General features: G+C 32.4%; 2 protein-coding genes and 1 non-coding gene across 3 annotated transcripts; all 3 read right to left on the bottom strand.

Annotated features, from left to right (window-relative positions):
• Nucleotides 1-2,640: 2,640 nt before the first annotated feature.
• On the bottom strand, nt 2,641-6,987 carry LOC100798109 (TPX2 domain-containing protein). Its single transcript, NM_001255586.2, has 7 exons — nt 6,899-6,987; nt 4,491-5,040; nt 4,018-4,106; nt 3,801-3,894; nt 3,643-3,714; nt 3,410-3,520; nt 2,641-3,203 (listed from the first exon to the last, which is right to left on the bottom strand). Exons 2-7 carry the CDS (start codon nt 5,034-5,036, stop codon nt 2,937-2,939), a joined length of 1,179 nt encoding a protein of 392 aa, NP_001242515.2. The 5' UTR covers nt 5,037-5,040; nt 6,899-6,987; the 3' UTR covers nt 2,641-2,936.
• A 1,102-nt stretch (nt 6,988-8,089) lies between these two features.
• MIR1530 (microRNA MIR1530) lies at nt 8,090-8,238 on the bottom strand. Its single transcript, NR_130346.1, has one exon. It is a non-coding gene; the product is annotated as a microRNA MIR1530 (primary transcript).
• A 1,733-nt stretch (nt 8,239-9,971) lies between these two features.
• Nucleotides 9,972-15,330, bottom strand: LOC100797579 (putative ureidoglycolate amidohydrolase). Its single transcript, NM_001255514.3, has 12 exons — nt 15,026-15,330; nt 14,854-14,939; nt 14,497-14,571; nt 14,037-14,165; nt 13,304-13,390; nt 12,931-13,133; nt 12,742-12,844; nt 12,380-12,471; nt 12,247-12,309; nt 11,767-12,007; nt 11,099-11,139; nt 9,972-10,388 (listed from the first exon to the last, which is right to left on the bottom strand). The coding sequence occupies exons 1-12, from the start codon at nt 15,200-15,202 to the stop codon at nt 10,291-10,293; spliced, it is 1,395 nt and encodes a 464-aa protein (NP_001242443.2). The 5' UTR covers nt 15,203-15,330; the 3' UTR covers nt 9,972-10,290.
• Nucleotides 15,331-16,291: the final 961 nt, after the last annotated feature.

Here is a 16,291-nt window from a genome sequence, read left to right as displayed (position 1 = left end):
CTAGATTATGTGGACTCATCATTGTAGAGTGGACACCGAGTCAGAGGGATCTAATTCCCTATGCACCCACTCAGGATAAAACCAACATAACACTATCTTAATATTTGTACAGAGGATATGGAATAAAAAGAAACTTCCTAATACTTCACGAGCTATATAAAAATTTGAAACATTCTCATAAAAGAAAAATATATCAAAAGCATTTTGTTATGCACAATTGATGATTATATTTTATATGTTTCTTTCTACGGTTAGAGGATTTATCTGTGTCGGTGAAAAACTAACGATTATTCCATACCTAACTTGTGAAAGTGAAAATTTCTTGCTTTGTGGAATGTGTCTCAGGTCTCAGACAGAAAAATTGTTGTGACTTGTGAAAAAAAGAGAAACAAACAAACTCTAAATTATTTTGGATTTGAATTTTGAGATTGAATTAATAAAATTAAGGTAAAATGATTTATTGGTTCTTTTATTTTTATTTTTTCGATTTGATCTTTATATTTATTAAAAAAATTATTTTAATCTTTTATATTTTTAAAAATGATCAACCATTAATACAACTTAATGTCATTAATAAAATAAAGATATTAATGGTTAAAAAATTGGCAATTCTGAAGGTGGTTTTCTCCTTGTGCATATGAGTTCTTGAGCACCATAGAGCATTTTTAGACCCAGGTTCTTTATGAGCACCATAGAACTTTCAGAAATTGGATCGATTTCTGGCGGTCTAAACTGCCAAAAAATTATTTGTACTTATTACAAGTTTAAAACAATTATTTACAGTTTTAAACCGTCCAAAAACATCAATTTTGAATTTCTTTAACATGGAAACTAACCGTGCTAACAAAAAGAATCATTCTGAATTAATTTGAAAATATAAAGGATCAGATTAAAAAATAAAAAATCATATAGACCATTTCACCAAAAATTAATCCACAAAAAGACATTTGTATATTTTGTATATAAATTATATTTTTGTTTTGCGGACAAAAATATATTTTTTGGTAATGAATTCTTAAAGTGAAAATAATACAATAATTAAATTAATAGTGTGAATAGTATAATAATAAAATAAATAATATAATAGAAAAAAGTAACTTGAAAATTATGAAGGTGAAAGTTAACATTGTGTCGCTTGTTATTGAGATTGAGACATTTTTTCTTACCAACAGACATTTATCTCATTTAATTAACTCCGACTAAATTTTATATCAATTATTACATGCACCAAATGGTGGATTGATCCTATTCCTTTCAGAATCATTATTCTGTGCTACCAAACTATGGAGTTGAAAGCCATTTCGATCATAGAGTCACTAGATATTCCTAGTACTAAATATGCAACACTGCAAGTAGAACCTTCCTTTTAGTTCGTTCACGAGTTCCCCTTTAAGCCTTCTAATTTCATCTTGTCCCACACTTATTATTAAAGCTGGTAAAATAGATATCCGGCCTGATGCAATCAGCAAGCTATGACAGGTCAGTAAAAAAAAAAAAGCAAATTACAGTGGCATCTCCTGAACTTTATTGAAATTGCTTTTTTTCTTTTCCTTCTATTCCTGTTTCCTACACTAATCCTTTAATGTTTGAAAAACATTAGACTAACACTCCCATGCTACACTAATTCTGATAAAAAAAAATCTAACTCAATTGATTCTACAGTGCACTTAAGCTATTATAAATTTTTTAATACTATCTCTGATTTTTACATATAAAACAAAACTACTTTAATTATTTAAAAAACATTACATCATATATGTCTATAAGATTGGAGGTTGTTGTAAACATTAAACAAAGAAATATATTGGGTATAATATGAAAAAATCTCGAGAGTGTTAATATAATTTTATCAAAAAATATAAAATTTAATTCAAGTTTTCAAAGTGAATATTCAAGCTTGACAAAAGTCTAATTTTTTCGGACATCTATAGATTTTTTTAGACTAAATCCATATTAAACTTGATTTCGACCAGATTGAGCCATTCTATCACCTGCAATCCTCAACACTTGTACCCATATCTAACATGAATCTGGTTTAACCCCCAAGAAATTAAAGGCTATTTTCTTGATCAGAAAATCCTACAATGGGGTATGATAAAAGGAAGCATACTAATTAAAGGCTATTTTAGCATACGCTTCGACAAACTAAACTAAATTGATAAAAGGAAGCAGCATCCCTCAGACCAGCAGTATTGCTTTTATAAATGGGGTATGATTTGTTCAAAAGGGTCTCTGTTCTGCCGTGTAAAAACAGAACCATCTAAGAAATTGACATTTTTTATTTTTATTTTTTATTCTGTTTTCTACCGTAACCACTAGACATTAATGTCCCACCAAAAGGCAGCGAGCATTAGGACCCTTGAGCCTAGCTATACATTATTCCTCTGGCATTGTGGCCACAGTATGCAAATGTCAGTTTTGCCACTGAAAGGAAATGACCATCTAAACGGATAATCATCATCTTAATCTTAATTGTTAAACAAGGTTCCCTTATGTTGCAGGTAATTTCCAAGTACTCCCATAAAGTTGGATGTTACAATCATAGCTATGACACTATCTTATCTTTTCATACACTACTACTACTAAAACCCCACACGGTTTTGTTAATTAATAAGAGAAAAAGTAGCAAAGCAAATTGCAGAAATGAAACATAATTATTGTTAATCGAACAGCATTATTTAATGGTCACTTCAAACAATCTGATCCTGGACTTCAGGCAGACAAACAAATGCTCAAATTGCTCTTATGAGCAACAGGATTGAATTTTTACAAATAATTTGAAATAAATTACAAATAAACATTTTTCACTACTTACACAATGCACACAGCAGCAAGTGCTCATAAGTTAAAAGGAAAAACAAAGTGAAGATGCTTGTTGCAAGAAACAAGTCCACAGTCCCCGGATACATATAAATTAGAAAAATGAGAATCTAATCTCACTGAAAACTGCACTGGCTGCCAATCTCCAAGTCTGCTTGTCCAGTTACCTCGGTCGCATCAATTTCTTCAATATGCTTGGTCTTGTTTTTGAGGTCAGATAAGCCATTTACATCACTCTTATCACCATAGTTGTCTGTCTTAAGTGTGTGATGCTTTCTCCTGATTCCAGCTCCTTTCTCCTTGTCCCCTTCAGATAAATTAACTGCACCATTGTTGCTCTTTCGCCGGCCCAGCTTTGGAGATTTTGCTCGCGTTGCTGGTAGCTGACCCATACATGATACTCAACTTTTGTCAAGCACAGAAGTTGAAAAATATGTCTACATAACTAGATCTTTCACAATTATAATGAGCAGTTTTTCAGTTACTGTTGAAATTTGGTTTGAGAGCTTAACATAAACTCAACATTGTTTTTAATGATTAAACTGAACCCTATACATGATACTATTAAAAGTACAAGAACACTACAAACCTTCTTCAATTCAACCTTAGGAGGGGGCCCTTCATGGTAAAAGCTTGGCATAGGGCTTGCTTTAAAAGTTAGACTCTTCCTTAGCTGCTTGATAGCTTCCTCCATCTCTTCCTTGAATGTTTAGAAATTGATGAAGGAATCAGAGTGAGAAAACTAACTTATGAGCTTATAAAAATAGTAACAGAATGGCAATGTATTTCCTAGTGTTGAAGATACTTGAGAAAGTGTAGCACCTTGGTCCTAGCTTCACTTTGATTCTTCTCAGCTTCCATTGCTTGCTGCTTTTCCTCTAATTTTGTATAAAACTAAGGAAGGGACCATGCACCAATCAATTTGAGGTAGGATTAGGAAAATCTATCCAAACAAAGCTAACTAATATACAAGTTGTTACCTCCTTCCGTTTTTCTGCACGTTGACTGGACCGAAACACAGGAGCAGAAGCAACAGTTGTCCTGGACTTGATTGATCGCACAGAAGCTGCAGTTCTTTACATGGTCAAGGAGTAAAAGCAATTTCAAATTTTAAAAGGAAGTAGAACCGTTGCCAAAATAAGAAAAACTCGACATGAGAATTTGACACTCTTCACTGCAACATATTTAAGAGGATACATTGAAGCAACTGAACAAGAATCATCATCATCAGGATGCTTCTTGTTATCAGGTTGCAATGGCTTTCTTGAAACTACAGGAGATTTCAACTGCAAGGTGAAAGCAGTCAAAACAAAAGCTTCAAGACTAATTGTGAATAAATAGTAATAAGACAATATTAACCATAATCAGTTTAACAATGAATTAGACATTTCATATTTAGTTTCATTAAATTGCAATGTTATCCCAGTCCTTATAAGATGGTTATGTAACTAATCTGAAGAACCTCTTAATGAGATAGGCATCAAAAGTTTAAGCTATCTGGATCGGAATATAGATGAATATGCAAAAGATGATATCTAAAACTTAAGAATTTTTTCTGATGATATACTTAAGGCACAATAATAGAAGGGTTTATTTTTTTAACCTTCCACAAATATAAAGACATCAGAACAATTAAAGGAGGAAGCAGATTCAACAACATCAACATATACCTGATTCTGTTTAAACATATTGGAAGATAGCACATTTTTTTTGTTTAAAGATTTTCTCTTGTTACTGCCCTTGTTGTCTTCTTCAAAAGCAGGACGAGTTGCAACCGAAGCACGCTTTTCAGTTGCTAGGGAAAACGGTTGTGGAACTGTGGGCTTGATTTGGGCACTGCCTGTAACAGGAGGTCTTGTTCCATTCTTCCCGGTATCTCGTGGCTTATGCTTACCCCTTGTTTTGTTAGATTTAAAACTTTTCTCACTGACGACACCCTCAGAATCTGAGGTTAACTTATCCTCACATTTTTTAACATTAGAGACATCAGAGACCTTAACAGAAACTTCTGTTGTGCATTCCTTCACCTCATATTCCTTTGCACTATCCTCTGAACTATGATGTTCAGTAGTCTCATTGATTTGTTCATACGACTCTGTAATATTGTGATGACCACTTCCAGCTTCATGACCCGAATCATGAGAAATGCCATCTGAATAGACTACAACATGATCTGGCTCCTTGATGATACAAATATCTGTATCTTCCACTCCCATTGCACTATAACAAACAAATGTTAGAACTAAAATTTGAAATGCCACAAATAATCAGCACAGTGTGTTTTACAGTTCTGTATTGACATACATAACAAAAAAATAAGTACATATATGATTGCGAATAGGTGAAGTTGGGATGTACATATTTTGGGATAGAAAGATAAGAAAATATAACCCAAAAAAAAATTCTGCATTAATCCTTTCCAAATAATCTTTCTCTAAAACAAACCAATTGTCTTGTACACTTGCATCTTTAAGGTTGAAATAGATGTTATAGAATGCTTCCAAAAGGATATAGTTTGATTAATAATTACTCATTGATATCAGAATTTTTACTTAAATGGTTCAACAAAATAGTACTGTAATTAACATTACTTAAATACTATATATTATATAAACTTCCTTCATTTGCCAAAACACAAAAGTCTAAAATAAGAACTTTATTTAAAACAACAGTTTCAACAGTTGTGAGAAAAAAAAATATAGAATAAAAGTTTTGTAAAGAAATTGATATTCTAATAGTTATAGCATGAAATCCATAATTACACATTTCTCTGTATTTGTACCAATAGTTTTGAGAATTATCTTGGTGCTATCTTTGAAACTTGAAACTATTGTTCTCTCCTGGAAGGCTGGAACACATTCATTACAACTATGCCAGCTTCACTAATTGGGCTATCTTCTCCTCACTATAACCACAGTTGATTCTGACAGTCACATATAAACACTGTAACAACTAGCATGCCTAAATGTACTTATAAAATTTAATAAACCCAAGGCAAGATGAGAATATTCTCTAAAGATCATAATCGTTGTGTTCAACCAAAAAGGTGAAACCAAGGGTCAAAAGATTATTTGAAAACTAAAGTAACTAGCATGACAGAATTGCATGGAAGCATATCTGCATTATTTAACATAAATCATGGAATAAAATCAATTGTCTACCTAATTCCAGGCTTAAAAGCAGTAAAGCACCCAGGAAAAACTAAAACATGCAAAAGGAAAGCAATCAAATTGGTTGGTGGGTGTCTCCAATCAATGATTAAGACTCTCTAATAATTCAAAATCAACAACTCAACTACATCCAAAACAAGACATCATATGTCGGAGAAAAAAATGGTGTTAAGCAAGGAAATTAAGAAGAGCCGGACATACAAATTTTAAAGTTTAACCATGCAGATCATCCCAAGGAAAACATGATACATAGTTTAAAGAAATAAAGACACATTGAATTTTCTCAAGCTCCAACATCAATGAAGAAAATATCTTACATATTGGTTTCTCACCGACAAATTCAATAAAAGAAAAAACCATAAATCACAAACGTAATGAACGTCTATAAACTATATTTTAAGTTAAAACGAAAATCCTGAAGTTCAAATCCAAATGGTTACACTATTTTTTCCAAAACTGGATCAAAACATGCAAAAGCTATTGGTGCAAAAAATGCTTTTCCAGGAACCAAAAACCAAAAAACTCAAACTTTGAACCATATTATCTACACTTTTGCAATAGAAAAACGAAAAAGGAAAAACAGAATTCAAATTCAACATGTATACAGATTTGCCTTCCTCTTCCTCAACCCCATTGGACACATTCTCAGAAAGTAACCAAAACCTTCACTTCAATTTTTTTTACCATCAACCAAACAGAAGCCCATTAGAAAAAACATCAACCCAAAGGGTCAATGACCCAGAAAATAATAGTAATAGCAATAGTTGAACAACCCATTAAATTAGGCAATAATTTTTTTAATAAAAAACAGCCACAGCCACAGAAACAAAGATTAGAAGGGATCTCAGAAAGAAAGAATGTGCATTTTGACGCATAGAGATGGAAAGAAAGAGTGGAGAATGACTCACATTTTGAAGTTGGATCTGGAAAAAAGAAATAATGCAACAACTGTGTTGGTGAGTTGTGTTTGAGTTTTATGCTTTGAGTTTTGTCCTGTACTATGTTGTGTTGTCGCGCGTTTTATATGAGCCTCGTCGGTCACACGCCGTTTCTTAACGGCGTTAACTTTCATCTTTCTAATTTTTTGAATTTGGATTCATCCACTTTGGCTGTACAGAAAAAATAAATAAATAATTCTTTTCTTAAGCCACTGGATAAAACTATAAGACGAATCCTTTAATTAATTGAAATTGAATTATTCTACCAAATACTTTTTGTCTTCACTTCTCTTTTTCTTTACAATCGATAGTGCAAATTTTAATCAAATAGACAAATTAAATACCCTCCCGTTTTTGTCCTTACAATTGGATATTTTTTGTCCAGATACATGATTGCATGTTTTGGGGTCTTCTCTTTTCTCTTTCTTCACCACAAAACTTGATTAGTTGATATACTTTTGCAATGTGCCTTTTTGAAGCCATTAGTCATGTAAATTAGTGAATGTTTCGTTAAAATTTACAATCTGAAATTTGAATTTGAATGAGCTTTATTTTCTAAACTGAGTTTGTAAAAGTAATTGTTCTTTCTTTTCCATTTCAAATTGAATTTCAAAATAATATTAAATTAAAATGCAATATACGATAAATCTCAATTGAAAACCAAATAAAAAAAATAGTTTCACTTTTTTAGTGAACGTTAAGAGTCACCCAATTAAAAAACCAAAGATAACCTTAGAATTTAGAATGAATTTTTTCAAATGCAACTTAATGAGAGTTTAGACTTATTGGTAAAATCAAGATTAGGAGTATGGAGTATAATTCAAACAACAATAAATTGGTTAAGTTCAAACACACATTTCACAGATGTGTATGTATAAAAAATTCTTCAATAATCAATACAGATTTGAATACCCTGTTGGTCCCCTCGTAAATAAATTGTTATTCTCAACCGCACTATAAGTTTTTTTTTTTTTTTTTAAATGTTAAATTCCTTATGAACAATCATGTATAACTCATACTTTTATATAGAAATGCATAATAATACTATGTTTTATTGAGTGACATAGGATGTAACTCACTTAAATTCGTACACAGTTGTATTGAGTATTAAATGAGTAGGTTATCCTATACAATAATATATAAATTAAAAATAAAACTTATATAAACATACATATTTTAATTTATGTGAAAATAGAATTTAATCTTATATATTATATTTTAAAAGATAATATATAAAATTATAAAAATATAATAAATTAAAAAAAATTAAATTATTTTCACATAAAACTTATATTAATATTATATTTTGCACCAAATTTTCAAATAAGTATTTGAGTATAATGGTAAAAGGGTGTTTTAAGGACCATTGTTGAAATATAGAAGAACTCAAATAGTAAATCAAAAAATAAAAAGACCAATTTAATGTAATGGACAAAATCAAAAGTAAAAAAAGTAACCCCACATTTTTCGTTCATGATATAAAATATTAATTAACTTTGTGATTTTCGTTGTATATAACGCATGCTTATCTCAGTCATATTATTCAATAAACAAAAGTGTCTCCCTCAAACTAGCTAAGTACGCTTACCTCTCTTAATGCACCGATTAAAGGTGCAAACCTTTCTTATGTTGACAGTTTTAGCACAATTAGCATATCGTAAGACTCATTCACGGTAACCAGTGATGATCACTAAATTATGATGTTCATGTCTTTGCAGAAAAGCAATTAGAGAAAAGACATTCCATCTAAAGCATTGCTTAGACCCTATCCATGAATGTTCCTGCTTAACCCCTCGATAAAAGCCCAACACCATCCCATAATTTATTAAATCATAAATAATTCATTCAAAATCCAGTACAGGTCCATATTAACAATTAAATAAATTAGTGTGAATTTGAAGCTTTGAACTTGAAGACGTTACTCTTTGATTTTTAGTTCAAGTAGAGTTCTAGAATTTTGTCTCTAGTCATAAATTATTTACAATTTATTAGTCGTAGTAATATCTAGTGCATATAACAGACACAAAATTTGAATTTCATCGACGTTTTTTCAAACTAAAGCTTCAATTTTCAATCAAAATTCAAAAGCATATGCATCAAAAGTAGTAAAGCTTTACTAGGAAGTGTATATGTTTATTATAAAGTGTAGAGAGGTTTGGACAAGACTGTACGTCCTGTCCCAGCAACTGTGCGGTAGCATTGCTTTTTCATTAAGGATTTAGCAAAGCTCTCTCGTGAAGTGCGTGCATTAATTTTTTTAAACATTAATAATACAATTTATAAACAACATTATCAAAGAGAAAATGATGTACACTGAAAAAGCAACCAATTTTAGTTGAAATACTAGCTGGTGTTTCATTTTATATAAAAAAAAAATGCTTCATATTTTCGTCTAGAAACCAATTTAACAAATTGAAATATAATGAGCAAATGTACATCTCAGCACACGTATCTAAGAGGAAATTTGAGAGTTAAAATTGCTTTACCATATTTTATCATGAAAAGTGATTATTATACTCCAACAGTAATAAGTTCTGAATATATGACTAATAAATTTAATAATATAAAGGTTACATAAGAAAACAATTGTTTAAAGGTCAAATAGATCACAAACTCAAGTCAAGTCCAGAAGGTAAAAGTCAGCTCACACTGAGCTCGAGCCATGTTATGATTTAGAGTCAAAATTCAGATGGTGTATTCTTTTGAATCTCTCCGTAGTTTAAGCTATAGACATAGCCAAGAACAAAACTAACCACCTCAAGCATGCCAACTATACTCTTCATCCTAACTTTACTAACTTCCTTCTTGAGGAAACTCTTACAACCCTGAATTTCATTTTCTCACTCAAAGGATATCCATGAAGGGCTATTCCAACTACCAAACTAAAATATATGCATTTTCCCACTTATTTTATAATCACTTTTATTTATTGAATCCAGCTGTTTCGACTATTGTAATCATAGGTGAGATTTTAAAATGCAATGTGGACAAATGAGAAAAGTAAGATGCATGTCTTTTGTCTCCAAACAAAGTGGTCCAACTCTTAAGATATAAAAAGGCTATTCTGGTTGGGGTATTGCAACTGGATTCTACAATATCAGTAGTTCCTTTGTCTTTTAAACACTCTGGTGAAATAAAATTCACTGCCGTGACTCCTTCCACAGGGAGTTTTCATTTTAGTCCTATAAAAAAGTGGTTCTTATAGATCCACTTTTCATATTGAATGGTTCAGCCCCTCATTCTGATAGATTAAAGGGGGTATATCCAAAATTTGAAATTATTTAATCAGTAGGCTGTAACAGAAATAAATTACATGTCCTTTTTCTACAATGATAGTCCACATAAACTCAATACAGAAGATGTTACTGACTGGACAATTTGGCTAGGGTGAGCGCCAATACCTTTACACCATTTGACATATCTTCAATGGTGGCAAACTCTTCAGGCTTATGGCTGTACCCTGCAAAAACAATAACAATAATATTGATAAATTCCTTTCTTTATAAAGGTGTTGTTAGGAAGAAAAAAAAAAACATTTTTACATATCATTCAGCTCTATCAAATTTGAAACTAAAAGGCATATCTACATTGATGTGAATAAATAACAACAAGGTGGGGTTGGGCTCGCTGCCCCCAATCCCATTTCCCCAAAGCTGTATAAATTCAATTTTATGATTTTAACTTTTCTATAGTTTACCTATTACCAGGACAGGGTTGAGTTCAAGTTTGAGACAACCTGTATCCCCAAACCAACTCGGTGCCCTCCATTTACATGTTGGGGAAAGTCTAACCCTGAACCGGTCAAATTGGGTTTTCCAGCCAACCTTTGGGTGTGGTAGGATGGGGACCATTGGGTTTTCCAGCCAACCTTTGGGTGTGGTAGGATGGGGACCAAAGGCTATGAGTGTTTTTGCCATGTCTAATTTAACATGAAAAACTTGTGCAATGTCTCTGTATTCTGAATTCATTCATTGGATGTTTATTTACATTATTAGAGCTCTACTTTTCAATCACTGTTGATACTTAAAAAAGTTATTATAGAAGGAGCATGTAGCTGCATTTGGTTCCCCTTCTTTTGGCTATTAATTACGCAAACAATGCTGATGGTGGTGTCACATTAGAGCACATAGCACACACACACACACACAAAAAAAAAGCAGCAGTAAATACCTTTGTAACATGGAATGAAAATCATGCCCATTGGAGACAACCTGCAATTAAATAATTTACATGAGCAGCAGATATTCAATTCATATGAGAGCAAACCACTGTATGTTTCTTGTAACATAATATAATTAGATTAAATTATGCCAATAAAGATTTGTTAAGCTACTGTATGTTTGGAAGCATTAAAATTATAGGGTATATGTGCAAGACCAGCCCAACAAGTCCACTAACATGACAAGACTCCAAACATAATAAGAATCCCAATATTCTACAAAATTAAAATATATACAGTTTACGTGCAAGTCAAATTTGTGAGAAAATGCCAAATGTGGTGGGTGCAAAAAAATATTCAGCATGCTCAAAAGTAAGACTTTCTTCTCCTTATTTTAATTTCCACCTGTTTGCTCACCATTTTGTTTTCCTTTTTTTTATTGAAGTTTGGTTCTTGAATAAAGAGAAAGTCAAACATATTTTGATAGTGCATTACTGCATTATCCCCAGCTCACAAATTACAAAACCTTTAAATGAACATTTTTCTTGCTTAGATCCTATCTTAATCTCATTTTAACATTTGAATTTTTAAGAATGAATGTTTTTGGGCACTTTATAAGGAAATAATATCTGCTTATGTAAAAGCAATTGTCACCTCTCTCTCTCTCTCTCTAGATTACCTGGCCATAAACAATGAATCATGATAGGCTCTACTAATCATCAACTTGCTTGTCAAGTTTAGTTCTTTTGTTGCAGTCTCTACTGCCTTGATGACTGCTTCATCAGAAATGGCTGGTGGATCCTGATTGATGACACGGAAATCAGAGAGCTTGACACCTCGTGTTTTGGTTATTTTAATTGCTGATTGATGAATTTTCTCAACCACTTTATTTCTTCTTTCCTCATCAATGTCTCTTGTGTCTGTAACAATACCGAATAATTACAAAGTGATATTTTACAAAGTAACATAATATGCAGAGCAAAAAAAAAAATAAAGTAACATAATATACCAGTAACTGGAATTATCCATTAGGTAAAGAAAAAAAGAAGTAAACAATTCTTCACAAACATAAGGAAACAACTTTTGCATGGTAAAACCAGTTGTGATTAAACATTATAAGAATGCCTGGTTCAACCAAAGTTGTCCTGTAAATACACACCAATTTCTAGGTGAGATTTGCTGGGGATGCTGTTGATTGCTCCAGGATGCAGTTCCAGGATACCTTGTAAAATAAAAGAGGTTAGCTTAAATGGAAGTTCTAGATTAATCGAGGCACTTCAATAATAACCTACCGACAGTGCCAACAGTATCAATTGAACCAGAATCCAACACATGCCTCTCTACAGCCAGGGCTAATTCAGAAGCAGCCAGACCAGCATCATTTCTGCTCCAAATGATATATAAAGTATACTTAAATCATTAGAGTTTGTTAATTAAGAAGTTTCAATTTCAAAAGGGATCAAAGTAGTGGACTAGAAAATATAGTGGAATCAAAAGACAGAATGCTACTATTTGTTCACTCAAAATCATGGAAAGATCTCGAATAACAAAAAGAAGAATATCCAGGTGTTACAGTTCAAATTACTGCAACAATAGAACAGGATAAGGGTGTAGCACTGAAAAAGAATAATATCTGTTTTAAGATGGCAGCCACCTGTTAGGCATAAGGGCAGCACCCGCATGGCCACCATTGCCTTCAAATTCAACCGTTAGACTTGCTGGAGCTGCAATGGCAGTAACTATGCCTATAGATATACCTGGGTAAAGAAACATATTACATCAGAATATCAGATCATTGAAATTATGGCCAATGCAATGATTATGTTAGCTCCAAGATGTGTACCTTCATCTTCCAGAATAGGTCCTTGTTCTATGTGCAGTTCTACAAAAGCAGAATATGTTCCTTTCTTTAAAAATACACTGGATAAGTCATCTTCATTTTTTGAATACCCAGCAGATCCCGCAGCATCTAGGAAAGATATGTTTTGAATATCAGTTGATGTCTTTAGAGAATTTGCAAGATCCTCACTTCCAGCCAATAGGCGGCTGCACAAACATAACAAATGATGAAACTTGAAGTAGAATATGGGATGTAACTTGGTTATCAGAAATAGAAATGTAACGTGAGGGGATAAAAGCAACTATGGATTCGGTGACAAAAATAGCCACAGATAGGAGTCCTATTCTTTAGACAGTATAGAAATGCAGTTTCTGACCTTCCCAAGCAACCTATTCCAAAGCGTGTTGGTTCTTCTGATGTGAATGATATGACTTCCAATGGTCTTCTAGGTTTAAAACCAGACCTGTGAAGGTTTTCAATCGAAATCACAAACATCACTACTCCTTACAGAAGTGGATAGTGGTTGAATATTGTAAGTGGGAAATTTGGATCTTTTGTATATATAAGTAATCACAAGGAATTAGTTATCTGTGGAACATCTCATTTCTATATAATTGTATAATTGATATTTCAGTATTTTCCAGAGCATACAAAACATACTTTTTTTTTGTAATTTGGTTTAGACCCATAATATGGTTAAACATCAAGTTATCAACAGCACAACAATCCATTGATACTGTTCTAGTCAAACATCAAGTCATCAAGCTAGAGAAATTCTGGAACTACAGTTATATAGATTTTAATAACTTATTGGATAGAAAATATAGGTTAGCTTTGTCTTGATTCACTATCTCTAAGGCCACAATTTTTGAAACTATTGTACTGAGAGGACAAGTATCTTCATTTTGAATCTCTGATTACTTATTTGAAATAACTTGTACAAAAACTAATGCAGGATGCCAGGACAGTGAAAATACATTAGGAATTTAAGGTGCTGAAACATGCAAGCTTGCTCATAAATTATCAGAAGATAGACAGCAAATAAAAGAATTTGTATTCTGAAGATTCAATTAAGTCCTACATCAGCAATAGTAAGAAAAATCAAAAACCTTTTCAGGACTCTGATGGCTTCAATAGCACCTAAAACACCAACAACTCCATCATATTTTCCCGAGTAAGGTATAGCATCAATGTGCGAACCTGTTGCAACTGCAGCAAGCTCAGGTTCAAGGCCATCCCTGCATAAAGCAAGCAAAGATAAAGTGGTGAGTGTAGTTAGTAAATTACAGGCATACTGCAACTAAGATAGAATTTTTTTTTTTTTTTTTGAAAGGCCAATTTTAGTTGTTAATTTGTTAGTGGGAGGGATTCGAACCCACCACCTCTTCCTCCCCCCTTCTCCTTTCAACCACCAAGCCAACCTTATGATGTTGACATGAGATTGAAGGCCCAGTTAAAATATCAGAGACAGAGACAGAGACAATTATAAATATAAATATTGAGGTTAGAAGTTATTGGATGATATTTCATTTGGAATTCTTTCGAGGAACAAAACAAGCAGACACTCACCAACGACCAAATATGTTACCAACAGCATCCTCTCTCACAGATAGGCCAGCAAGTTCCATCTGGGTTTTTACATACCTACAGACGCAAGACAAGGAAGGAGTGAAAGTCTATGAAGGGACATCTTTACAAGATTGAATAGTTTATTCATAGGTAATGCTAGACATACAAAAGTTAGAAAGAAAGAAAAAAGACAAAACTTACACCTCCTTTATGCACCATTATAAAACTACCTTTCCATCTATGCAGTGTTACACAAACACTGTTCTTTTACACAGAAGCACAACTAAAATATACAGCACAACCATCACAATAAAATTCACAAAAAAAAACGAACTTGACCCACAGTTACACATATACCTGCGACCTAAAACATCCTTGTCAGTATACAAGACCCTGGTTACTGATGGAGCAGGTGAGTCAGAAAACGCCGCAAGCTCATCAATCTAAGAACAAGGAACAGTTAAAGACGTCAAGAAACAATCATCACAACACAACCCCTATAGTTGGGTGAGTGAGTAGTGAGTAGTACCTGGTTCTGAAGAGCCTGAGCATCAACGGAGAGTGAAGAGGGTTGGAAAGAGTGAGGTTCGTGGATTTTGTAACCGGAGAATTGCTCCATGGTGGCTGTGATCGAAGGGCCGTCATGTTGAGCAGAGGTTGCAGTGAGAGTGAGGAGGAGAAGAAGTAGGAGCAGAGAGTGAACCATTTTTGAGGTATTAAATTGTTGTTGCTATCACCAGCCACACCTACCTCATCGGCAGCAATAAAGGATTCCTCGTTTGTTTGCACGTGTTCTGTTTCTGTGCATTCACGTGAAACTATCACTTTCTTTTATTTAGTGAAAGGGAAGAGCCTAGGTCCCACCACAATGCTTTATATGATTCTGAAATCAACTATGAAATCCGGTTTTAAAAAATAGTAATTAAAATAAATAAAAAAATATTTATGGAAGAGTAAACTGCACTGCTCCTTTTTTAGGATTTAAATATTACACTATCCTTCTATGTTAAGTTAAAAATTATAGTATTATTTTCTCCTAACAAATTTAAATATATGACACTTTACTCTTTTCTTAATTTTTTCTTTAAAATTTTGTTAACTCTCGTTAAAATTCTCAAGTAGTTTGGAGTGAATCGAACTTATGCAATAATATTCTAAACCCTAATTTCTTTAATTTATTTATTTTTTACTCATTTTTCTTTATTCAATTGCTTTTATTTCTTGGATAAATTATCTTGTATTAATCAGTTGATTATAAAGTATGTAAATTATTATAAATCTTTTATAATAATTTTTATTATTTCTGTGGTTAAAAAAATCAATAATTTTTTACGATGATTATTTGCGTAATTGTACATTTGAAACATGATTTGATTACATTTCATTGCATCTTTTAAGAAATATATTCACATTAAATTTGTGTCATCATACATTAGGATTGCATTAAAATCTGAGTTTGTTGCCTTTCGAATGCCTCACCCAAAACAATAGAAAAATCTAAATATTAAGACTTCCAATATCACCAAAAATTAACAAGAAACAACCGCAATCCTCTTTTTTTTTTTTACTGATCCAACCACAATCCTAATGTGCCAAACTTGAGGCAATTTTTAAAAAACCAATTACAGCACTTGAGAAAACAATTGGGATAGAGTTTCCCCGATGTAAGACTAGTAAAAGTTCAATATTTTGAAGAAAAAAATAGTTTCATTTCTTTTAATAAATGACTTAGCTTAGAAATGGGTTTATGTAACACAGTAATTGATTAATTTGCCCTAAAGTAATTAGTTACTTT

Source organism: Glycine max, chromosome 10 (genome assembly GCF_000004515.6).
Source record: "Glycine max cultivar Williams 82 chromosome 10, Glycine_max_v4.0, whole genome shotgun sequence".
Taxonomy (NCBI): Eukaryota; Viridiplantae; Streptophyta; class Magnoliopsida; order Fabales; family Fabaceae; genus Glycine; species Glycine max.
The sequence above is the reverse complement of the archived record's forward strand: the minus strand, read 5'-3'. Positions and strand labels throughout refer to the sequence as shown.

What these genes read in the sequence shown, in the direction of transcription:
- LOC100798109 (NM_001255586.2), bottom strand. Translation starts at nt 5,036, where the DNA reads ATGGGAGTGGAAGATACAGATATTTGTATCATCAAGGAGCCAGATCAT. An exon ending in TCTTGTTCAGTTGCTTCAAT is followed by an intron (nt 3,895 to 4,017) that starts GTATCCTCTTAA and finishes GACCATGTAAAG; the next exon opens with AACTGCAGCTTCTGTGCGAT. An exon ending in AAAGTGAAGCTAGGACCAAG is followed by an intron (nt 3,521 to 3,642) that starts GTGCTACACTTT and finishes TAAACATTCAAG; the next exon opens with GAAGAGATGGAGGAAGCTAT.
- LOC100797579 (NM_001255514.3), bottom strand. Translation starts at nt 15,202, where the DNA reads ATGGTTCACTCTCTGCTCCTACTTCTTCTCCTCCTCACTCTCACTGCA. An exon ending in GGTAACATATTTGGTCGTTG is followed by an intron (nt 14,166 to 14,496) that starts GTGAGTGTCTGC and finishes TGCTTTATGCAG; the next exon opens with GGATGGCCTTGAACCTGAGC. An exon ending in TTTCATTCCATGTTACAAAG is followed by an intron (nt 10,389 to 11,098) that starts GTATTTACTGCT and finishes TTGTTTTTGCAG; the next exon opens with GGTACAGCCATAAGCCTGAA.